General features: G+C 38.5%; 1 protein-coding gene across 3 annotated transcripts in view; it reads left to right on the top strand.

Annotated features, from left to right (window-relative positions):
* CRYBG3 (crystallin beta-gamma domain containing 3) overlaps nt 1–25,200 on the top strand; it is a 113,751-nt gene that overhangs the window by 71,895 nt on the left and 16,656 nt on the right. For all 3 annotated transcript variants that reach the window (XR_009008101.1, XM_057544991.1, XM_057544992.1), the window contains 3 exons: nt 4,193–4,305; nt 8,392–8,518; nt 23,812–23,951. Coding sequence is in view for 2 of the 3 variants with exons in the window: in XM_057544991.1 (XP_057400974.1) it covers nt 4,193–4,305; nt 8,392–8,518; nt 23,812–23,951 (380 nt within the window). In the remaining variant the exon portion in view is untranslated. The remainder of the gene's footprint in view (nt 1–4,192; nt 4,306–8,391; nt 8,519–23,811; nt 23,952–25,200) is intronic.

Here is a 25,200-nt window from a genome sequence, read left to right as displayed (position 1 = left end):
GCAGATTGCTCAGAGGATTTTATTTATAGTATTTACAATCTAACTTGAAGAGAAAGTAAGCAGCAGCAAACACCCAGTGAAATTGGCCCTGCTTATTTTTCTCAATATAGCTCAGCCACTGCCCTGTGAAATACAGGTCTCTGACTAGTGTAGGACAGCTGGATATTTGGTAACATGCAGACAAAGCCTCCTTAGTTTACCCAGTACTGAAGCCCTTATTATTTCCATTGGACCAAATTTTCAGAAAGTTTTGCTTGTTTTCACTTACTCAAATAAAAACAAACAGATCTTGGCTGATAGTCTGGTTCCATTCAGTAACTAGAAGGTATCTTTTCCTTCGCAAGTAGTTGTGACAGTCAGGTTGACAATGCAGAAGGTGTGTTCATATGGGGTAGTTAATTTCCCTATCTAAGGTATAAGGAGGAAGTTACATCTCAAGTTAAAGTCAGAGCGGGAATTCTTGTGTGCTGGTGATTTGAAAGGAAACCTCAAGCAATCTAAGAAGGGAAAAGCCAGAAGATATACGTGTGTAGAAATTAATATATAGCATGAGAGTTGTGCTAATAAAAATATTATTGCTGATGTGTAAGCATATTATGATGATATATGTCTTTTTTGGGGACACACAACACCACCTTTTATTGAGAAGATTATTTTTTCCTGTGGCTGAAGATTGATCACCAAGTCTGATTGCCAACTCCCAATATTTGATACAATGACAGGATCATTATAGAGTTCTTCATAGTTAGCAGCTGGCGTTTTATTTTTGTTTTTATTTTTTCCCAAACAAAACAAAAAACGAACAGAATGTGGATTATGTTCATAATGTCCTCATCTCTCTCTTTTAGCAAGTCCTGAATATCAGAAATCTCACTAGATTAAATCTTATAAAAGTGAGTTTCGTTTCCAGAGAGGCTGTAGTCGGGCATCCATTCTCTAGAAATTCTAACCAGTTCCCCACTTTGACCCAACCAAGGACCTTTCTTTCCTGGAATCTTTTAAAAGTCCATTTGCAAATATAATTAGAAGTTTGGATTTCTTTAAGTACTGAGCCTCTGTTCCATTTTATACATGATTCTAGCTGAGAAAAAGCAACTGAATATTTTCTTCTATTGGATAATTCGGCCAAATTGAATTTTAGAGCGATCACAGGATCTTTAACAGTGGTGGTTACTGTTATCATGTATGGAGGATAAGAAAACAATAGTTTTAGTCAAATATCAGTAAGATTTAAGAGCAGTAGAGGAAAACATTTTTTTGGTACTACGACCAGATCATTTTTATAGAATCCAGAGACCAGAAATAGGAAGGTAGTACTTACCTAAGTAAAGAAAGCCTTCTATGAGTAAACAGGGAAGTAAAATTATTATAGAATATGTAATTGATGTGAAAACTACATAGCACTGCATTATGAGACAATGTGATGTAATGGAAGAGTGGAAACAAAACTGTTCTTTGTTTAACAATCAGTACATTTATTTGAGGGAAGTCCAAAGGGCTGCAGAAAGTCTTGTTTAGACAGGATAGAATGTTTCTCAGAGAAATTATTTTAGCATTGGGATAAATAAAATTACGTTCAAAAATTTTTCTGATATTGTGAAATAAATTGAGAAAGCACAACTGTTGTTCAGTAATTAAGTTCTTGAGGTTTTAGTTTGTCATATTGAAGAACTATTACATCTATTTCTGTATATCATAAATGAAAAGTACATAATAAACAAAGGATTTTACAAAATTTTCATCATAAAGGGGTGATAATATCTGCTTCAAAGGGTAGTTCTAAAGAAGATAAAAGATAGATATGTGAAAAGGCACCTTGGAAACCAGTGATACACTGTTGTTTTCTTCTTCTTCCATACAGTTCCATTTGGTGCTGGTAGGGATTAAGCCATGCTCACATGGCATGGAGGAATGGGGATAGTTCGAAGTACACTCATTTCTTGTTCATCTGACTATTCATCTGTGTTCTAAGCCACCTATCCGAGTTGTTTTGTACATTTATTCTCCATTAACCTGGAAAGGAAACCAAAATAGTGAGTCACCCAGCTAGCTTTTCACAAGACTTATTTTCACCAAGGCACTGCCACTTAATTTCACCAAGGGTAGAAACCACAGATTAATTATTACAATTAGAAAGTGCAGAGTTGGTTTCAGGTGGTCCATCCTGAGAACATTATTATGAGAATTATTCTATCCTGAGGCATTTGTAAGGTACTCGGAATGGGGTGTTAACTTTTCTGGGGTTGGACAAATCTTGAGTGAACTGTGTATCAATACCGTACCTCGTTTGGGGGGTAAAGATAAACTCAGGTCAATATAATAGTCCTTTTTTTTAAAATTTGGGTAAAGAGTATTTTAAATCATCAAATCAAAACAGTACTTTATGGCAGAGTGAGTGTGTGTATGTGTGTGAATTTTAGTGCTTCTGGGTGTGACGACTGAGACTGAAAAGTATAGGTGGTGGCCACGTACGCCATCTGCAGTATGATTCGCTTGCATCGTCAGTTGTCCAGGATTTGACATTTCACGACTTCATGGTGAAATACTGAAGTGTAAGTCTTAGGCTCAGCAATATGAATATAATTAATTCAACAAACTGGGAATCCACGTAGTGAGTCAGACAACCGTGATCTCTGTTCTCATGTGCCTTTTCTGATTCTTATTGTGAATAAAGATAATATTTGCCTGTAGGAGAAATTACTCCACATTTTTGGGAGTTAAATGCGATTTACATTTTAGCCTCATGTTTTATAAACCTTTAAGTTAAAAAACATAGTCTGAAAAACCACTAACTAAAATATATGCTCTTAGCAAGGAATCCAGGGCAGTTTGCCTGGACATGTAGAATTGTTCTTATACAGGGAATCAATCGTTCCAGAGGTTTGTATTGTTTTGGACTTGCTTTTTCTTTCTATCCCCTGTATCCACCGAAGGACCGTGGTGTAGGAACTTGACGGATCACGCTTCCTTAAGGCAGGGAGTCCCTTGGTGTTTTAATGCTCCAAACACAGCCTCGTTTCACATTAGGAAATCTTATTGTGCAAGCCCCGGTTGGTCAGGGGGAATGGGTTCTCTCGGCTTTCTGGTTTTGGCTTCGCTTTGATATCAGACCTAGCAAGGTCAGAGCAGGATGAGATAGCTAAGAAACAATTCCTCAGAACTCAGAGACCACCCGTCTCTAAGAGGACCCGTGGGAAAATGAAGGTGAACATCAGCTGCTCAAAGAAGCCGTGTTCTCCGTGACAGCCGTGGCAGGAGAGAGGGCGGTGCTGTAGATGATTATCATGATGCACTCTTAGCTACGACGCAGGCCTCTTGGTGCCGGGTGGATCTGGGGGCCGTGTTATTTCAAGGCTCCACTGTATTATGAAATATTTCTAGGCCTCATTCATTTTTGCATACTTATTAGAGATCCAAGGCCACTAGTGTTGCAGATTATTATATCTCTGGTCTAAAGGGAATTATAGTTGAGACTTCATGAATTTTCCTTGACAAAAAAGGACTAAAGCAGAAATGTAGTTATATAAAGCTGTAAGCTGTGCATTTAAGGTACTCTTAAGGTAAGCCGAAGTATACGGCACAGACATCTTTCTTTCTTCACCATAAATCTTCCACTAATCCCATCATTATTGTCTTCTCTGCCATCTGCTGCTATGGTCTCACAGGCACCCTCATGCTCATTTACGGGCATGCGCTTGTGCTTTCTCCTTCTCCCTCTTATTAACTGTGGATCAAGAAGGCTTGGGGAGAGAAAGGGCATAGCCACCACACCTCATACCAATCCAAACCGCCTTCGTGTTTAGCACTAAATTGCTTCTTATTTTACACATGTAGTCTCACCACAGGGGATAATAATTGCTTGATACAATGGACAAGGACCACATTTTAGTAGAGGAGGGATTCTGATTTACTCTTATAGGTAGAATTATTTTCTAGGCCTCTGTGCCCAGCATCTGATGCAAGAGATGGATGGAAATGATAAATGAATCTTGACATTTCTGGCAAATACGTAAGGGGGAAAAAAGTGAGTTTAAGGAGAATGTCATCCTTAACATGGATTCCTTGTTAATAAAACACGAGTCTAGCATTTTGCTGAATTTTTATAAGTACATGAAACGAAAGGTTTTCATTTGCTTTGTGATGGTGTCAAGCAACTGTTTTCTGTTTAATTGTTCTGTTGTTGCTGTTATAGCTCAAAGCATTCAGTAAACCAGGGTTCCAAGGTGAATGTATAGATTTTACCAAAGAAATTTCGGATTTGACTTCATCATTCACGCCATGTTCTTTTAAAGTTCTTCGGGGTTGGTAAGTATACTTATGGAATGATTTCTGCTGTTGTTTACATCACTAAATTTCTTTTAAATTTACAGAGATTTAACTTTATTTTTTGCGTATACAGTGAAATAAACATATTTAATCATTAGTCAACTGCTAATTTGCCTATATGCTCTTTGCCCAGCTTGTATTACAAGCTACTGTGAAATAGAATGCTGATTAGCCAACTTTGGGAGCATTTTGGTGGGGTTTTTTTTCTGATTGTTATCTTAGATTATTTCCTAAATATTTTGAATGTTTATATTGTGTGTTTACTATGTAGTATAATAGAATGCTATAAAAATTAGCATTTTTGTCCAGATAAGACATTATCACTCCTAAATTTAAAAAAAAAATTAAAAACTTTTTGTTTGTTTAAAGTATTTGTTGTCCCCATTTCACAGATGAGGATCCCTGATTCAGAGTTAGTTTCCCAAGGTCACACACCAAATGTCACACCCAGGATTGTTGGGCCGTTTTTTTTTTTCTTTTTTTTATTCTGTATTCTTCCAACTGTGGCAACGTTCTGGACCTTTCTCACATGTATATGAGACTGTATGTGATTCTCAATTTATATTCTAACATATATTCTATGTATCATTTTTTACTGTGGTACAATATGTATAACATGAAATTTATCATTTTAGCCACTTTTAAGTGTATGTATCTTTACAGTGGCATCTCTGTATGTCAAGTTATCTACCTAATAACTCATCAAAGTCTCTTTTCTCCCTTCAAAATATCTTGGATTCATCCGTTCTCCTCCGTTTCTCTTGAACTGGTAGAGACAGGGGTCCTATATTCCACTTGAGGAATTTCAGCCCCCTAATGAGCCACACTACAGTGTCATCTTTTTTGTTTTTTAATTAATTAGTCTTTTTTGTCTGCGTTGGGTCTTCCGTTGCTGTGTGCGGGCTTTCTCTAGTTGTGGCGGGCGGGGGCTACTCTTCGTTGCGGTGCACGGGCTTCTCATTGCGGTGGCTTCTCTTGTTGCGGTGCACGGGCTTCTCATTGCGGTGGCTTCTCTTGTTGCGGAGCACAGGCTCTAGGCATGCAGGCTTCAGTAGTTGTGGCACACGGACTTCAGTAGTTGTGGCTCAGGGGCTCTAGAGCGCAGGCTCAGTAGTTGTGGTGCACGGGCTTAGTTGCTCCGCAGCATGTGGGATCTTCCCAGACCAGGGCTCGAACCCGTGTCCCCTGAATTGGCAGGCAGATTCTTAACCACTGCGCCACCAGGGAAGTCCCCCAGTGTCATCTTATTTCCAGTGTTTACCACAAACCAATCACAGCCCAGTTATTTGTCCCAAAATCCAGCTTAATATTTTACTACTCTTCTTTAAATCCCAGTCACCCTCTAATACCAGTCAGATCAAGTTCAGACTCTTCCTTTTCCAGGATTTACCGTCAATGAGTCTCATTTTCCATATCCATGCTCCATTCTATCCTTGTACTATCCTTCTTTCCTCTTGTCTTCAGGCATTTCCTCAGCTATGTGTTTTCCTCCTTACCCTCTGTACCAGGGGTTAGCAAACTTTTTCTGCAGAGGGCCAGGTAGTAGATATTTTCAGTTTTGTGGGCCATACAGGCTCTGTCCCAGCCACTCAGCACTGCCACTGTAGCACCAAAGCAGCCATAGGCAATACATAAACGAATGAGCATTGCTGTGTTCCAGTGAAACTCTGTTCATGGATGTTGAGATTTGAATTGTATATAATATTCGCATATCACAAAATCTTCTTTTAATTTTTAAAAACCGTTTAAAAATGCAAAAACCAGTTTTAGCTTGTGAGCTGTTGGAAAACTGGCTATGGGGTGGATTTGGCCTACATGCTGTGGTTTGCTAACCCCTGCTCTGTATCAAAGGTGGTAGGTTTCAGGTAAATCTAGCAGATGTCATTTGGTTGGCCTAAACACTATGTTTAAAAAGTTTTTTGTATCAATACTTAAGTTTAGGATATTTTTTCAGAAGAACCTGTTGTTCACCTTATCTTTAAAAATCAGAAGATTTGGAAACTCTGGGGAAGCATTCACCTTTGGTGATAATTAGCTGGTGTTGAATAGAGGCATATGTGCTCCCCAGTGTACCATAGGATATATTGCCAATTTTTTTTCATCTGGTACACTACTCATTTATATTACCTGCCTGACCTCCTGCAGGTACGTAAGTTCGTGAACCCTGCTTAATACTAACCTGCATATATGTTTTTAAGGTTCAGTCCATCCTCATTCCCTCTGTTAACCTTCTTGATTAACCCTAAATCAAACAGTCTTTTCCCTTTCTGATTTCCTATAGCTCTTACTACTTTGAACCTCTTTCTACCTGTTACTGTTTTTATACTTACTTCCAAGAAGGATATGAAAGTTTTACAATGTGAAAACACATAAAGTAGGACACAGTTAGTTAAATAGATTATCTGCAACTCTTTAGTGAGAAATATGTATATCAAGGGCCTGAAATAGTCTTGTTCCTAGTATTTGACTCTGAGTTTTCTTCTCTAAGAAAAAAGAAGGTATTTTGCAAGATATAGTTTAAATTTTCTGATAAAAGGAAGCACTGGAGTTTTTTTTGCTTTTTTGGAGGGAAATGTTTTTGTCCTAGACACTGAAGTCTAGGACAAATTAGTCATATGTGTTGCTTCATGTAGGAAATGTATATGTTATTTACTTATAAATAAATATATATATAATTTATACATAGTGTATACATATTTTTCAGTATAATGTGTGTGTGTATATATATACATAATTTATATACACAGTTGTTCCTTGATATCTGTGAGGGATTGTTTCCAGGAGTCCCCACATATACCAAAGTCCGTGGATGCTCAAGTCCCTTATATAAAGTGGCTTACTACAGTCGTGCCTCTGTATCTGCAGGTAGGAAACCTGTCGATACAGGGGGCCAACTACATACAAAATGTACATCTTATTTATATATTTTATTGAGATTTGTGTGTAATTTATTAAACTATAGTTTTAATAAAAGAATACAGGAAGCATGGTGATTGTTTAAGTACTGGGGATACTTCAGAGATGAGGATTGGAGCCCAGTTCACCACTAGGTAATCTTAAGCAAATTGGACCATCTCTGCACCCCAGTGTCCTCCTCTGTAAATGTGGGCTAATAACAGTACTTACCTCAAAGGATTCTTATAAGGACTAAATAAAAAATGCACGTAAGGGCTTAGCTGCACGCCCAACACATTGAAAAACCTTTCGGAAATATTGGCTATAAAATGCTTATTACGTAGGAGACATGGCAGTAAATTTTGTCACAGAGCATTTCTGTGGTTATCTAAAGTTAACTTCGTATAGCTAGAGCACAGTTCTGGTGATCTTAAAATATAGAGCTAGAACTTAAACACACCAAAGCTGAAGTAGTAACAGTCAATTCATTTCTCCCCTGTGCCCCTTCTTTCCAAAATGGCATGTCTTAACCAAGCTTTTGATGAGTGCTATGTTGAAGATAATTTGCTATGGAAGATTCTAAAGGGTTCATTTCTTTTAAAAAATCTCTCTGCTAGCTATCAGCTATGCAGGTGACAGGTTTTAAATACTGTTGTGCGATTTTAGGAGTCTAGCTTCTAACTCAGCCTAGACTGAAAGCAAACTCATCATTAAATAAGAATACAAATTTTTGTTTTTCTCAAAAAGAATTTCTAATCTGTTAAAGTACTTAATAATTACTATAATTTGATCCCAGGTTTTTATACTTGAAAGCACTGAATGAAATTAATGTCTTTATCTTACAGCAGATGTTTTATTTCAAATTTATTTAATAGTTGGGGGAATCTTGGGCAAATCACCTTACTTTTCTACCTCACTTGTTTCTACCTCATAAAGTAATGAGTACGCAGTGAAATAATGCATGCAGAGTACCTAGTCTGGCACATGGTTAGCAGTCAATAGGTGATAGTAGTAGCTTTTTTTTTTTTTCCAAACTGACTCTGGGTATTTGCTACTGACCAGCACCAGGAGTTTTATGTCCTCCTCCTACCCTGAGTCCCACTGCATGATGATGAGTCAAACTGCCAACTGATGCACTTTGACTGAATGTTTCACTGCTTGTTTTTTCAGCTGGCTCCTGTATTACCAAGAGGACATTTCTAATCATCAGTGTGTGTTAGAAGAAGGGCTGTATGCTGACCTTACTTCCTGTGGCTGCCCGACATCTAGAGTCAAATCCCTCAAGCCCATTGACTATGTAAGTACTTCGCTGATGCATACTTATAAGACTTTTTCTCGTCCAGTTTAATTACCATGAATGATTAACATGAAGTTGGAAGAAATCATACAGGGGAAAATATAAAAATTTAAGTAACTTGCTTGAAGATTGTAAAATTGAGATTCACTCATGAAATCCAACTAATGAAAGATTGAATTTTTTTTTTTTTTTTGCCGCACCGTGCAGCTTGTGGGATCTTAGTTCCCTGACCAGGGATTGAACCCTGGCCCTCGGCAGTGAAAGCACTGAGTCCTAACCACTGGACTGCCAGGGAATTCCCAAGATTGATATTTTTCTTCTTTCTTTGTTTTTTTTTTTTTTTTTGATCAGAATGCAAAATTTAGGAAGTAGAGTAATATAGCCCTGAGCTTAAATGAATACTTTAATGACTTTGGGTGACATTGACAAAGTTACTTAGTTTCCTCATCTATAAAAGATAGTCGTACTTTGTAAGGCCACTGGGATATTAAATGTGATGGTGCTTGTAAAATGCCTAGCACATGGTGAGCGCTCAATAAGTATTAGCTATTAGTATCATGGCTGTAATTGGTAGAGCTGCTTAATAAAAATAATAACCTGATCATTTTATTATTTTGCTAGATAAGTCACATGACAGCTTGTCTGCTGCTTAGGTTTGCAATGTTACTTGATGTCATGGAACACCGTTGGTATTGATTTCAAACCTTGTTTTGGGGGAACTAGGGCTTTCCTGCCTAGGGTGTGCAGACTTATCTGGGTCACCTTGGAGGCTTACATTTATAGAGTAAGTAATTTCTCCTTCCTATCATAGTTACTCAGAATTTTAAGTGTGAGAAAAACAGGATAGCTATTCTGGGACATTCATTCCGGGTTGCTAGTTAGTGGTGTCTTTGCAGAGGACGTAGTAAGGATCTGGAATATTTTCAAGATGTCTAGTTATGATGATTCCCTAGGAGCATTTGGTCAAAGCTGAGATTTACACAGTGATGACTAGAAGTCCTACATGGTGACAGGAGTGACTCAGTCAGATCTTTCAACCAGAGCTGACTCCAGGAGTGATGATCATACTCAGGATCTTCGATCCCAACCTCAGCAATGTAGTCTTTTTTTTTTTTTTTTTTTTTTAAGATTTATTATTTATTTATTTATTTTCAATTTTTTAAAATTTTTGGCTGCATCAGGTCTTAGTTGCGGCAGGCGGGCTCTTTGTTGCGGCACACAGGCTTCTCTCTAGTTGTGGCGTGCAGGCTCCAGAGCTCATGGGCTCTGTAGTTTGCGGCACGTGGGCTCTCTAGTTGAGGCTCATGAGCTCAGTAGTTGTGGCTCATGGGCTTAGTTGCCCCACGGCATGTGGGATCTTAGTTCCCTGACTAGGGATCAAACCCATGTCCCCTGCATTGTAAGGCGGATTCTTTACCACTGGACCACCAGTGAAGTCCCAGCAATGTAGTCTTATTTCAAGGCATTCCTGGAGAGAGTATTCTTGGTATCAGGGTAAGAATAGAGTCTTGGCTGAGGAACAAGAATAAAAATAGAGCCTCGGTCTCTCTTAGTGGCCTTTAGACACCAACTTGGAAAGACTAAGTGGTTACTGATGCTTCCTGTCTATTGGAGGAAAACTGGATTTAAAAAAAAAAAAAAAAAAGAATGTGTTTTGGTCCGTCTCTCCAAGTATTGATAAGGCTGAAAAAGGCATGGGAAAGTAGTCTGCATTTACTGGGAAGGGAACTTTTTAGCAATTTTTAGTGGTCAAACTAGCAGACAGATACTTAGATGCTCCAAATGAATGGTATTACTATTTTTGTTTGAGGAGTTACTTTTCTTCCACATTCATGAAGTCAAAAATAAATAATTAAAATTAGGAGTAAAAATACAGACAGAGAAAAGAAACATCTCTACATAAGTTGAACTGTGCAGTTGCATGTCCCTGGTTTGGTCCTGTGGAATCCAGGCAGTGTAGATAAAGGTGCCTCTTGGAAAGAATTTGAGAGCTATAGCCTTTTCACTTCAAGAACTGATTAAAGAGTGTATTCAGTTTATGTAAGGAGAGCATATAAGTTTTCTTAATGCCTTTACCAGGTATGTTTTGAATCTTTGAAAGGTCTTTGTTGAAGCCACGTTTAGGCAGTAGGTTTGGTGGTGAAATGGAAGGAATATGAGGTGAGGTTGGGCATCCCAGTAAAGATCTGCAAACTGGCCAGGAAGCAGCCTCAACAGGTAACATTTCCTTGGTGAAGTCAACCATGCTTCACCCTGGTGGCCCTGAAACCCTGAGTTGATCAGACCTAGGAGATTGATAGGTAAACCAGAAGGCCAACCTGGTAATTTGTAGTAGGTGGATTCTAGTGACTAGAATACTTGAGAATTCTGTCCTGGGCATTTTTCTGCCTCTCTGGAAGAACCCAGGAAATGAAATTAGTCATCAGACATTTTAAGATTTGGATAAAATTAGGTAGATGTCTTGAGTAGTTTACCTAGGCTAATATTCCCCACAAAAGAGACTCCCCCACCCCACCTCCCCAGTTGTTTGCATTCTCCAGATTCTGTATCTCCTTTCCTTGGAAAATTCTAGACACACTATCCTGTATCTATCCTGCTTCTCTGATTACTTTCACGGCCCCTGTCCCCCTACTGTGTTCCTACTTAGGAATTGATATGCCTTTTTCTATAGATTGGTTAATACTACTGCCTATGCCACAATCCAGTGTGATTCTGGATTCATTGTGGGAAATGTTACGTCCAGTTGAGTTAACTTTACGTATATATGAGCTAAATTTTTGATTTTTGCTTTTATTAGTTAAAACTGCAGAATTATGAGGGTGTTGCTTGTAGTTGGCATTCCCAGACATGCTGTGACTTTTAGTGCTAAAGTGTCATAATGGTATAATATTGAGGAATCCTAACACTTCATCTTCATACAAGATCAGTATGTCTTGCAAATGACAGTTTGCTCCAGGCTGAATTCTATCTGTGCAGACATACGTTACATTCTAGAGGTCCATGGATGCATAATTTGCAGTCATTTTTTTTTTTTAAAGAAATTCACGTTCTTTTATTTATTTATTTATTTATTTATGACTGTGTTGAGTATTCGTTTCTGTGCGAGGGCTTTCTCTAGTTGCGGCAAGTGGGGACCACTCTTCATCGCGGTGCGCGGGCCTCTCACCATCGCGGCCTCTCTTGTTGCGGAGCACAGGCTCCAGACGCGCAGGCTCAGTAATTGTGGCTCACGGGCCCAGTTGCTCCGTGGCATGTGGGATCTTCCCAGACCAGGGCTCGAACCCGTGTCCCCTGCATTGACAGGCAGACTCTCAACCACTGCGCCACCAGGGAAGCCCTGCAGTCATTTTACAGTGAAAGGAGCTGCGAGCATAGTTTACAGTTCTGCTTTTCACTAGTGTGACCTTGTACAAATCACCTAGTTTACTTTGACCTCAGTTAACTCATCTGTAAAAAAACTGTTAGAACAGGTATTTTTACATCTTTGACAGCCTCCACTTCAACAGAATAAGTATCCTGGGCATATTCCTAATTGGACATGAAAAGCAATGTGTCCAGTCTTAGGCCTCACATGGTCTGAGGGAATAAGATGGTATGTTAGCTTTCAATAAGGTTATGCCATATAACAGTCCCCAAAACAGTTGGTGAGGGGCTAGAGGTGGGTGGGGAACATTAAGTAAAATGTTTTAAGCATTGGTCTAGTAGTGTGTGGGGTAACCTGCTTTTGTTGCATTTCCATGGGAGCAGCAGTCTTCTCATTACTTCTTTAGTGTCTCCATGGTGGCTTGGCATGGAAGTTGGCCTCCTTTGAAGTATAATCCAATCCTGGTAGCTATAAGCAGGCAAAGCAAAAGAAACATTGTAACAAGAGGTTGTAGAAAAAGTTCAAATGAAATTTATGACTGTGATGACATAAATGATCTTAAAAGGTAGAATAAGAATTGGCGAGACAATAATTCATTCTGTGCAAGAGTAATGAATAAGGGAGGGGTACAGCTATAAATAGAAGGTGACTGTAAATCCAGCCACAGATGAAAGGAAGCAGTGACTTTATAAAGTGTAGAGGAGTTTGGTTACTATTAAATTTTCAGATGAACTCATATATAGTTAATAGCAGTAACTACTGTGTACATTTTGAACATGAAGGCCAACAAAAACCTACAGTAAACATCATACTTCCAAGTGAGATATCTGAAGCATTTCCTTTTAAATTCAGGCAGAAGACAATGGTCTCTACTATCACCGCTTCTATTCAACATTATTTTGGAGTCCTAGGCACTTTAATAAGATTAAAACCAAAAAAGTTACAAAGGAAGAAACAAAATTGTCAAGAATATCCACAGACAGAAATCTTTAAAAGTTGCCAATTACAAGATAAATAGCAATTAAAATATAGGATACTTAGAAATAAATCTAACATAATGCAAGTAAGTTCTTTATGAGGAAAATTGTAAAAACTTTCTTGAAGGACATAAAAGATGGAGAGAGATTTTATAGATGAAAAGACTCAATATTGTAAATATTTTAGTCTTCCCCAAATTAATAAAATTTCAGGCAGAATGCTTACAGAATCTTTTGTCTTTTGCAGGGGTGGTGGTAAAACATGATGAGCTCCTTCTAAAATTAATTTGGCAAAGATAGGGGTTCAGAATAGCCAAGATTATTTTTAAGAACAATAGGCAGGATCACTTGTCCTACCAAATATAGATATTGCATTATTCATCAGTAATAATTAAGATAGTGAGTGCAAGGAGAGACCAACAGAAGAGTGGGATAGGAGAGCGTAGAAACTGACCTACGTGAATAATGGAATTTGGAAGGTGACAGAAATAGCATTTCAGTGGGGCTATTACGAAAGACGGTTGGCCCTTTACATGGAAAAAGATACCATTTGAATCTTGCTTTATTCCAAACACCAAAAATAAACTCCAGATGGATTAATGGCAACCTAAATGTGAAAAACAAACCTGAATGAAATGTACAGTGCCGGGCATATAGTTAGTAATTATGTAATATCTTTGTAAGGTGACAGATGACAGCTAGACTTCACGGTGATTGTTTTGAAATGTATAGAAATATTGAACCACTGTATTGTGCACCAGGCACTAACATGGTGTTGTAGGTCAATTATACTTCAAAAACAAACAAACAGACTCATAGAAAAAGAGGTCAAAAAGAAAAAGAGGTCAAAAAGAAAAAGAGGTCAGATTTGTGGTTATCGGGGAGTGGGGGGTGGCGGAGGGGGAATTGGATGGCAGTTAGTCAAAAGATACAGACTTCTAGTTATAAGATAAATCAGTACTAAAGATGTAATTTGTAATATGATAAATAGAATTAACACTGCTGTATGTTATATATGAAAGTTGTTAGGAAAGTAAATCCTAAGAGTTCTCATCACAAGGAAAAACAATTTTCTCCAATTTCATTTTGTATCTATATGAGATGATGAGTGCTCACTAAACTTACTGTGGTCCTCCTTTCACAGTGTATGTAGGTCAAATCATTGTGCTGTACACCTTAAACCTGTACAGTGCTGTATGTCAATTATGTCTCAATAACACTGGAAGAAAAAAACAGAAGAAAATATGGAAAACTATGCTAATGATATTGGAGTAGGATGGATTTAAACGCAAAACATACAAGTCAGTAGTAAAAGGCAAGTGTATGCGTTTCCTGTTGCTGCTGTAACAAGTTACCACAAATTTAATGCTGAAAACAACAGAAATGATCCTACAGTTCTGGAGGTCAGAAGTCTAAAATAGGTCTTACTGGGGTAAAATTATGGGGTCGGCAAGACTGCATACCTTCTGGGAGACACTAGGGGCGAATCTGTTTCTTTACCTTTTCCAGCTTCTAGAGGTCCCCAGCGTTCCTTGGCTCATGGTCCTCTTCCATCTTCAAAGTTTATCACTTCAACTTCTGTTCTCTATCCTCTGTCTCTGACCCTCTTATAAGGACCTATGTGATTATATTAGTTCTATCTGGATAATCCAGACAGATATCCCCATCTCTAGATTCTTAACTCTCAATCACATTTGCAAAGTCCCTTCCACTATATCAGCTAACATATTCATAGGTTCCAGGATTAGGATGTAGACCTCTTTTTGGATGGTGGTGGGGGAACAATAATTATTGAGCCTACCACAGCAAGCCACAGACTGGAGAATATATTTTCAGCCCTTATAAGCTACAAAGGTTTAATGTATAGAATATAAAAAGAACTCTTTCAAATCAATTGAAATTTTAAAAATCAGCAGAGACTATGAATAGCCAATTCATAAATGTGAGAAAATGGCTAAGGACATACAAAGGATGTTAAACCTCACTAGTGATCCAGTAAATGCAAATTATCAATAAAATAGTAATTAGGTAACATTACCTTACTTTAGATACAAACATTGGAAGATCTGACAACACCAAAGTTTAGTTTAGTGGCAGAGAAGTGGGATTATTCATACAAAGCTAGTGGAAGGAGTATCAGTTGCTATGAGGGAAAAATAAGGATGTTTGTTGCAGCATTGATGGATGAAACAAACTACAGTACAGCACAATCATAAAAGGAAATATAATATATTAAGTGAGGTTCATGTGTTACTAAGGATGTTACAGTAAGATATATTTCTGTGAAGTTTAAAAACAAAGGATGTATAAAGATTCACAACTTCAGCATAGTGGTTACTTCTAGGGAGGGGGGAAAATTAAAATTCATCTCTACATGTTATGTTTTTACTTGTTTATACAATTTGATATAAATATAGTAAAATTCAAATGTATTACTTCTGGGTGCTGGATACATGATCATCTAGATATTATTTATTCTTTTTGAAATGTATTATAACTTTTTTTTTAAAGGAAGAAGACCAGTTAGAAAGGTAGGCCTGTGATGAAACTGATTTTCTAAGCCAAGTGAAAGAGGCTTTTATGAGGGGCATTATAGTTCACTGGAGAAGAGTTTAGTTTGAGAGTCTGACAGACCATTGCTTGTTAGCTGAGTGACCCTGGGCATGTTTCTGACCACTCTGTGCCTCAACTTTCTCATCGAATAAAATGAGGATTAAATGAGCCAGTGCATGTGAAGCCTTTAGCACATGAAAACACTCAATAATATTATAATAGCTCATAGACAAGAATTAATATTTGTTGTGCAACATTAAGATTTGATAAGACTGAAAGTATTTATGTGATTTCTTTTAAATGGGCCAAACTTAGAAGATTCTGGATTAGAGTCTCATCCGAGATTTATGAGCCTTCTATTAAATTTTCATCACTGCAGATACCTTTTTGCCAGCACACTGTTTGGTATTTCTCTGGATTGGAATGGTATTTGAGGTGCACATTATGGTTACTTTCCTTGAATTCAGTCTAGTTGTTCTTAGTTTTTTAGCCATGGTTCACTTGGCAAAGATTAGGGTGAAGTGATATTGTTGGGCTGTACAGATATGGCTGTTCTTAGTGGCTGTTTGCTAGATATTTTTAAAATAAAATAACATGTTATATTTAGAGTCTAACCAAGTAACATCATCCTGAGGTAATATCAACACCTTTTCCATACAAGCAGTGATTTGAAACTAAAAGAACTATACAGTGCTAATGTACAAGTCTTTATGGTTTTTTGTGGGGTTTTTTTTGTATGTAAATAAATGAACATGTTTATTGCCCAAAGGGAAAGAGCCAGGAAAAAGTGGAAGGTGGAAATGTCAGAGACAGATGATATGGGGCAAAAGAATTCCCCTGGACTTGGCGACTGGAAATACCTGGAAGAGTAAAGATCTGGTTAAGGCAGATAAGGATGTAAAGTGCTGAAAAGCAGTAGAGATGATAGCTAACTTTGTTACTCTGACAGATGAGGCTGCAAAGCCCTTTGGAGATCAGAACGTGAAGGGCTTTGTATACCATGAAAGGAAGTTTTGGACACTTCCTGTTAGAGATCAGAGCTCAAGAGCTTCCTTCCATCTCAGCGTTTGAACTTGTTTAAGTATCCCAGGCACTTGGCAAATTATCTGGCATGCAAGAAAAATTCAGAAATGTTTGCAAAATTGAATAATTTCTTCTTTCTTCTAAGCAATGAGAAGTAAGGCAAAATTTTATCAGATGCTTTGTTCTTAGTATTAATAGTCAATAAATAAACTGTCCAAGTAATTTTCACCTCTGTTTTCACTTCCAGAATGGCCTCTTTTTCTCTAGTAAATGTGGTCTTTGAACGAATGTTCCCTTTCATTATGTTTTTGTCAGAGGTCTCTCTCCCACCCCTGCCAACTCCCCCCTTTTAGTCTAACACAGACTCTAACTAGAGATATTCTGTGTGATTACACAAACCATGCTTCTAGGACCCCAACATATTTCCATTTCAAACATCTTTTGACTATGTGCTTTCAAGTTATAGTTTATGTACTTCCTGGAGTGAAAGATTGAAGTCTTGGTCTCATGTTGACACTGAGCTAACCAATATAATTCAATATTTGCTTCGTCTTTAAAATTAGGAAAAGACCATTTGACAGACTTCATTCCACCTCAAAGACTTGCTATATGGATAAAAAAATAATGAAAAAATGCATAAAGTACATATATTCTCTTTACCATCTTGCAAACTCATGCAATTGATGATTAGGGAAACTAATTCACCCCCATTGTTAAATACTATTCAAGCTCATATTCAAGTCTGTATAGTTTTAATAAATGTCAAAAATTAGTAGTTAGATTTAAACATTTTATCCAATATATATTGAAAATGTGTTGATATAAATGTAATCCTTCTAGCAGAGTACCTGTACCCAGGTCTCAGAGCTTCAAATTTAGATGGTGGACACACTTGTTAAGTTGATGGGATGGGTAAGAATGGGGTCATAGATATTACCCAGATGAGCAAGATGAAGTCAACTGCTTCAGATAATGTCACACATGCCAATCAAAAATATTCTACATGATAAAATTACTTAGAACATTTTAAAACTATAGTGGAAGGGTTAAGAACACAGCCTCTGAGGCCATTCTGTCTAGTTTCAAATGCCAGCTCTTTTATTTACTGTATGTGACCTGTGCCTTCATTCTTCATCTGTAAAGTGGGGATAATAATGGTACCCATGTCAAAGGAAAGTTGCATGGATTAAAGGAGTGAATACAGTTCTACACTTCCTAACATGAATGTATTTTGGGATTTGGAATATTTCCCATTTTAAACAGTAATATGGTTCATAGATAGCATATAAGACAATAACTCCAGAAAGGTTCTGGGCAACACCCCATAATTGAACACATTTCTGTTGCTGTAGCAAAATATAATCATGGCTACACAAGTTGGATAAATATTATAAATACTTTTCTACTTATTCAGATCAGATTTTGTTGCCAAATGAATTAGGTTAAAAAAAATGGGATATATATATACGTATATATACACACATATATATGTATATATACACACCTATATATACATATATATATACACACCTATATATACATATATATGTACATACACACATGTATATATACATATATATATCCATCCATCCATCCATTCACAATCCCTTCTATATAGTTTGTGTGTGTGTGTATGTATATATGATGCCCAGCACATATTAAGTGTCATGTATGTTAGTTATTACTATTATTGTCATTTAAAATATTACTTTAGTTGATGGAGTGATAAGTTTTCTTTTCATTTATACAGTTTAAGTGTTCTTTTCCTTTCTTAGCCACATCCTCCTTTTAGAAGCTGTATCCTCTTTGCATGGCTTAGACTTCACCCAGCAGGAATGTCCTGTTCCTGCTGACACCTAAGAAGAGCCTGTGGCCCCAAATGGTTGGCTGTCTTCTAAGTTAGCATGGACTGAGGCCAAGAGATTTGTAGAGCTCAAACTGTAATTAAGTTCTGGTGGTTTCTATTGTCCTTGCAAAGTTCAGATTACTCTGTCATCTTCAGTTTTAAAGACTGTTAAAAGTTTATATATACTCTTCCTACTTTCATATTTGGAAAATGTATCAGAAAAATTAGATTTTAACATAGTTCTTCAGTGCTCTTTATTTCTGAATGATTGCCTTCCTAATCTTCCTAACCTTTAGGTACGTTTATAAATCGAGTACATTTATAAATTTAAGTACAGTTGACCATTGAACAACACAGGGGTTTAGGGGTGCTAACCTCCCCCTCTCCATCCCCTATAGGCAGTGGAAAATCTACATACTGCTATTTCTGCCTCTAAACAAAGGAATTGATAAATGTCTCACCCAAGGGCAGGAAGGTGAAACAATTTGGATAGAATCAGGACTCAAACCCAGTTCTTTTGATTCCATATATTGTGATCTCTAAAGAACACAAACTTTCCCCATCGCTTATTTAATTTAAAGAACTGTAAAATGAAAATACAGATGCTAAATTTATTGGAAAAAAATCCACGTTCAAGTGGATCCGCACAGTTCAAACCCATGTTGTTCAAGGATCAACTGTGTATTTATAAATTAAGACCATTTAAGTAAAAATAATTTAAATAGAGAAAAGTCAAGTTAAATATATATATCAAACCTCTAAAGAGGGAATGACTTTAAGCTTAGAAACAATAGATGTTCGCAAATGAAAAGTTTGATAGATGGGACCACATGATGATATCTCGTTGTTGTTAATGGAAAGGAGGGAGGTTTGTCCATACCCGTTAGTCATATTTCCTCCTTGGTTAATGCTGTTGGTTTGTGTTCTTTGCCCATTTATGTATTGGGTCTCTTAGAGGATCCTTACTGATTTATGTAAACTCGTAAAAATATCCTCAGTCATTTTCTGCAGTTTTTTTCTCAGTCTTCCTGCATCATCATTTTTAAAACAATTTTTGAGATCCCCTCCATCAGATTGTGCAGTGTTATCGTAAGATAAATTTCTAGGTATAGAATTGCTAGATTGTCTTTGAAATGGGGAGTGAATTTGATGCAATTTGAGTGATAATGGTAGTCTTTTAAAAAATGCCTTTGAAAGAAAGAAAATAAAATAAAAAACGCCTTTGTGGACATTCCACCAAAGGAAGATGAAAAATGTACACAGGACCTGTTTTCTTAGAATATCACTTAGCACTTAAATTATATCCTCACATAAGATTTTAAGTTTTCCCTGTGGAATATGAAACAGTCACCTCATGTCAGCGTTAAATGCCTGTGATGTAAGTGCCACTCTTAGCACAGCAAACTCCTTACTGAGGAGAGAGTTGCTGACGACTGATCATGAGCCCAGCCCAGGCTCCTTGCCTGTCTGCCCTTCCTTGCTAATTAGTAACTCAACAAGTAGAGGTGAGCTGAAATGCTTTTTCGTTAGCTGAAGGGTGAGAATGTTGGGGAAAGTCCAGCAATAAAGTCAGGGGCTTATCTGTGGATTTTGACTGTCCATTAATTTTCGGTCACCGGTTTTAGTGGGTAATTTAGAGCCTGCTATTGGCTGCATTTCTAAACTACTGCTGTTCTGGACCCTCCTATAAGGACATTTCTTCTATAAATTGTTGGGATGCTTCCAGTTTTTATTTTGCAGGTAGCAGAAGAGAAGCCTGATCTTGTCTGCAGTCACTCAGGAACTCAGTGACTTGAGATGAATTTCCATTCCTGACCCAGTTTATGTTGTTTACTGAAGGAAAAGCAGTGCTCCCGGGCAGCTTTTTTATGCTTAGCTTACTGTCTCACTGCACACAGTGACGCTTACCTTCTTTTTTTTTTTTTTTTTAACTTTGGGTTTATTTATTTATTTATTTATTTTTGGCTGTGTTGGGTCTTCGTTCCTGTACGAGGGCTTTCTCTAGTTGCGGCAAGTGGGGGCCACTCTTCATCGCGGTGCGCGGGCCTCTCATTATCGCGTCCTCTCTTGTTGTGGAGCACAGGCTCCAGACGTGCAGGCTCAGTAATTGTGGCTCACGGGCCTAGTTGCTCTGCAACATGTGGGATCTTCCCAGACCAGGGCTCGAACCCGTGTCCCCTGCATTGGCAGGCAGATTCTCAACCACTGCGCCACCAGGGAAGCCCACGCTTACCTTCTTTTCCAGCATCCTCTAACCCCTCAATCTGCACTATCTGATACCATAGCACTAGCCACATATAGTTTTTTTAATTAAAATTAAATACAACAAATTCACTTTGGTCACACGAGCCACATTTCAAATGCTCAATGGCCACTTATGGCTAGTAGCTACCATACTGAAGATACAGGTATACAATATTGCTATCACTGCAGAAAGTTCTGTTGGACAGTGCTTCACACCTTCCGTGATCCACAGGCAACCTTTGCCACATAACATAAAGAGAAAATTACAACACGTTTTACCTATTTTAGAAACCTGGAAATTTCTCGGTATCCTTTCTCTGTCTTTCCTTGTATTTCAGAGGAAGCATAGTTCATCCTTTTCAAAGCGATCCTTTTCCTCATGGACTGATTCCGGTCAGGGGTTCTGAACTGATGGGATAGTGGATTGGACCTCCACCTTCTTCCCTAGAACCACCCCTCTTGTCTTGCGTCATTCAGAGTCTTCCCATTATGCCGCCACCTTCCACCGTGCCTGCCACGTGGACCAGCTGCCGATTTCCCTCCTCTTTACCAAACTTCTCTAAAAAATAGCCTGTATGCCCTGTCTACAATCTCTTCCCGCTTATTCCTCAGCCCTTGCAGCCTAGATTCTGCCCCTCATCTGCGTGTGGCTCAGTGAGCTCTCTCATTGGTTACCAGCTGCCCCCTGATCGCCAAACCCAAGCCTCGTCGCAGTCACCCTCTTCCTCGACATTACAAAAGTATTTGATGCTGTGGCCAACTCTTCCGTATAATTTTCTTTCTCCTTTACTTCTGTGATATGTCCTCTTTTGGCTCCTCTCTCCTAGTTCATTCTTCAGTCGCCTCCACAGGCCTGCCTTTCATCACCACCCCCTTCGTTTGTCAGCACAGTTCTGTCCTCCTGTCATTTCCGTTTTCTTACCCATAACTGGCTCCATTTATTACCCAGATTCTGAGAGTTCCCAAATTATCATCCCTACATTCGATCTTCTCCCTTCTCCCAGATCAGAAGGTCCAGTGTTCTTTGGACATTTCTGTTAGGATTATCCTGCCTCTATCTCAACCTTCAAACCTCCAGTTCTCAATATAAGTTCTTAGCTGCGGGGCATATATCCTCTCCAGATTTTCTTATATATGACAAATTAGTGTTGACTCTTGAACAACATGGGGGTTAGGGGTGCCGACCCTCCGCACAGTTGAAAATAGGCGCGTGCCTTTACTGGTGGCCCTCCATTTCCATGGTTCCACATCCAAGGATTCAACCAACCTCAGACTGTGTAGTACGTATTTATTGAAAAAAATCCCTGTACAAGTGGATCCGTGCACTTCAAACCCTTGTTGTTCATGGGTCGACTGTGTACCACCGTGCCCCCAGCCACACTCTCGCACATGTATTTTCTCACTTTCTCATTCCATCTGTTTGTCTCACTTGGTCTCTCTCATCACTGCGATAGTTTTTCTGGCCATCCCTTATTCGCCAATCCTAACCTTCCAACCCCTCCCCACCCCGCTCCTGTTTTAGGTCTGACTCTTCTTCTTTGGCCTGGAGGATTCTTCCCCTGTCCTGATACTTGCATTCTTTCTTTTCTTCACTCATGTTGTTCAGATAAGTTTTCTGAAGTCCATTTAAAGAAAAATATATGCAAACACATTTACATGCAAACATAGGCATAATCATTACCAGTTTAAATTTTTGAATAAATATTTCCATGGTTGAAAAATCAAAAAGCACCAAAAGGCATGCAGTGAAAACCTTTGCTCCCACTTGTTCTTTTTATCTTCTCGGATCCTAGTTTCCTGACAGACACATTCGCCATGGAGTAGTTTTATATTGATTTTTTTAGAAAAATTTTAATGTGTATAAAGCACATGTTATATATGTGTGTGTGTACATAAATTTTCCCTTCTCTACACAAATGGCAGCATAAGAAATATGCTCTTCTGCACTACTCTTAACTTTGTCTTTGCCACTAAAGAACATATCTTAGAGATCTTTCATAACAATCTCATTCTTTTGTACAGCTGTATAGAATTCCTCCACAATTTACTTAACCCGTGCCCACTTGATGGATGTTTAAGTCATTCTCCATCCTTTGCTATTCCAAACACTGCTGCCAGGAATAATGCTTTGATAAGTCATTTTGCTCTTATGCAAGTATATCTGCAGGTCACTTGTGAGAGTTGGTTGTTGGACTGTTTATTTACTGTTCTCTGAACGTCCACAGTCTCTGCCCCCAGTGCTCTGCTTCTCATGTACCAACTTACACATAGTTCAGCCCCTTCCTACTCCTCTGCCCAAAAGCCTTCAAGGACTCCCTGTTGGCAATAAATCTGTCTCTGCCCTGTCAGTGTAAAAGAGAAGCAGGCAACTCAATACACAGTAGCAAACAGCGGGAGCGCTCGGCACTGTTTCTTGTTGGACTCTGTGTTCTAGCTACATAGGTCTACCTGCTGTTTCCCTAACATGGCCCGTGCGTGTCTGTCTCCCATCTTTGCACAGAGTGCCTTCCCTTTATTCTCCATAGGCCTCTCCAGATCCATGGCATCTTTTGAGACTGAGCTCCTACACTACCATGTCTGTGAAGCTTCCTTGATTCCTGCACCCTTCTGCTAAAAAGAGTCTGGGCTTCCCCTGGGTACTTTCACAGGGCATATCCTTCTCTGCCCTGGATTAAATTCCAATATCTGTGCAATTCTCCTAGTTTAGCTTCTAGTTAGTAATGCCCCAAACATAAGGATGGTGACTTGTTTTGATTTCTCATCCCCCAAAAGTTGCCTAACATGGTGTCTTGTATATACCAATGAATGAGAAAGAGCAAAGTTGATTCTATTCTTGTCTGACATGAGGGTTGGGGGAATACTTAAGAGCCTAGAGCCAAGAAGTCTTGTATTCTCAGTGACTGCTCCTGTGACCTCCTGGGAAACGAGAGTGCTGTTCCATTCTGTGTTTATTCTATGGCCAGCTAAAAGCATTGGCAGGACCAAAAATGCGGTCTGTATTACAGCACAACCAGACCTTAATATGTAATTGGAACCAGGTCTCCATTTTTATTATGACAGCAAGACTCCTTTTTTAAAATTTCAATTTTAATTTACAAAAAACTTGAATAAAAATTATTTATGGAATCTAGTCTCAGCACTGCAACTTTGACTGTAAGGCCATTAGAGGGTAGAGCAGTAAACTGCATATGAAACAGTGGATACAGGGTACCCTACATTCTAACTGGGATGTCACTGAGGTGTGGCCACTGTGTATGGTGATGTTTTCTCTTTTCTGTGCTGTTAGGTTTTTGAAGAACCCTCCATTAGCCTTTTTGCTCTGGAACATTGTGAGGGGAGAGAGTTACATCTAGAAGAGGCTGTGAACTCTGTTCTGAACAAGGACCTGCACTTCTACACCCAGTCTGTGTGGGTAAAAAGTGGCCTGTAAGTATGGGACAAGGGCTTGGCCTGCTTCAGTCACTCTTGTAGGACAGAGTTGCGCAGTTGCTTTTTATTCCCCCACTGTTGCTGTTACTTGGTCTGATGGTACTCTTACTCCTTCTTTTCTCTCTCCATGTAATAATAGTAGTTTCTCTCAAATAAGAGAAGACAGTGGACTGTGTCCAGTATGTAGTAGCAGGCAGTGGTCTGGGAGAAGAGCCCGCTGGGAGAGAAGGGCTGCCATGTGTTCAGAACATGTGTCCTAGAGAAGGTGGACCAGATGACCGTAACAATTTGAGCCCACTTTCCTTTCAGAAGAAACCTAATTAAACCAGCAACTTTGACTGGTTGAGACCACTGCCTGCTTATGACAAGTGACTAAAACTAATAGGGTTTTTTTGTATTTTGATTTGACATCTTGTTTATTCTAGAGCTGTTTGCTCCAAGGCAGTTGTTTTCAGGCTGGATGTCCTGGCTGACCCAGCCCACCTACCAGCGTTGCTCTTCATTCAGGATGTCAGTCAGGGTGGATCCAGGTCTTGCGGGGCCTGCACTTTTACAATCTGGGGAGATGACTCTAAGAAAAGAAATGAAAAATGTTGGGTACATAAATTAGGTATGAACTTGCAGATTTATTCAGAACAGAAATGGTAAGTGGCCTGCAAGGGAGGGGCCCTGAAGTTGAAGCTCTAATGCTTCCTAGAAAATCTACATCTCAGGCCATTTCTGAGAGTGGCTGTCAGCCTGCCCCTCCTCCTGTACCTTTGGTGTTTAGGTACCAAAAGTCATCTGAAAGAACACACATTGCTCTCAATGATTAATGTTAAAGATGCCTATTTTTATGTCTTATGACTTTGAAATTGTGTGATAATCAACTCTCCTTGTTAAACTATCTGGGGATAATGAAAGACAAAGCTGAGACTATAAGTTGATTTGAAAACTGAGTTAACTATTATAATAAGTGGTTTCTGTATCATTCACGTGTACAGCAGTTTAAACTTTCTTCTGCAAAGCATTTCACATGGTTTGATGTTTATTAAACATAAATTGATTTACTCTCTCTAAGCATAATAATCCCTGTATTATATTCCAGTATATCATTTACCACTTAACTAACTCTGAACTGAATTCTACATCCCTGTGATATAGGACTTTCACAGCACTTTTTTTAATAATAAATTTATTTATTTTATTTATTTATTTTTGGCTGCGTTTGGGTCTTCAGTGTTGCATGCGGGCTTTTTCTAGTTGT

This window comes from Balaenoptera acutorostrata, chromosome 4, assembly GCF_949987535.1.
Source record: "Balaenoptera acutorostrata chromosome 4, mBalAcu1.1, whole genome shotgun sequence".
Classification (NCBI taxonomy): Eukaryota; Metazoa; Chordata; class Mammalia; order Artiodactyla; family Balaenopteridae; genus Balaenoptera; species Balaenoptera acutorostrata.
The sequence above is the reverse complement of the archived record's forward strand: the minus strand, read 5'-3'. Positions and strand labels throughout refer to the sequence as shown.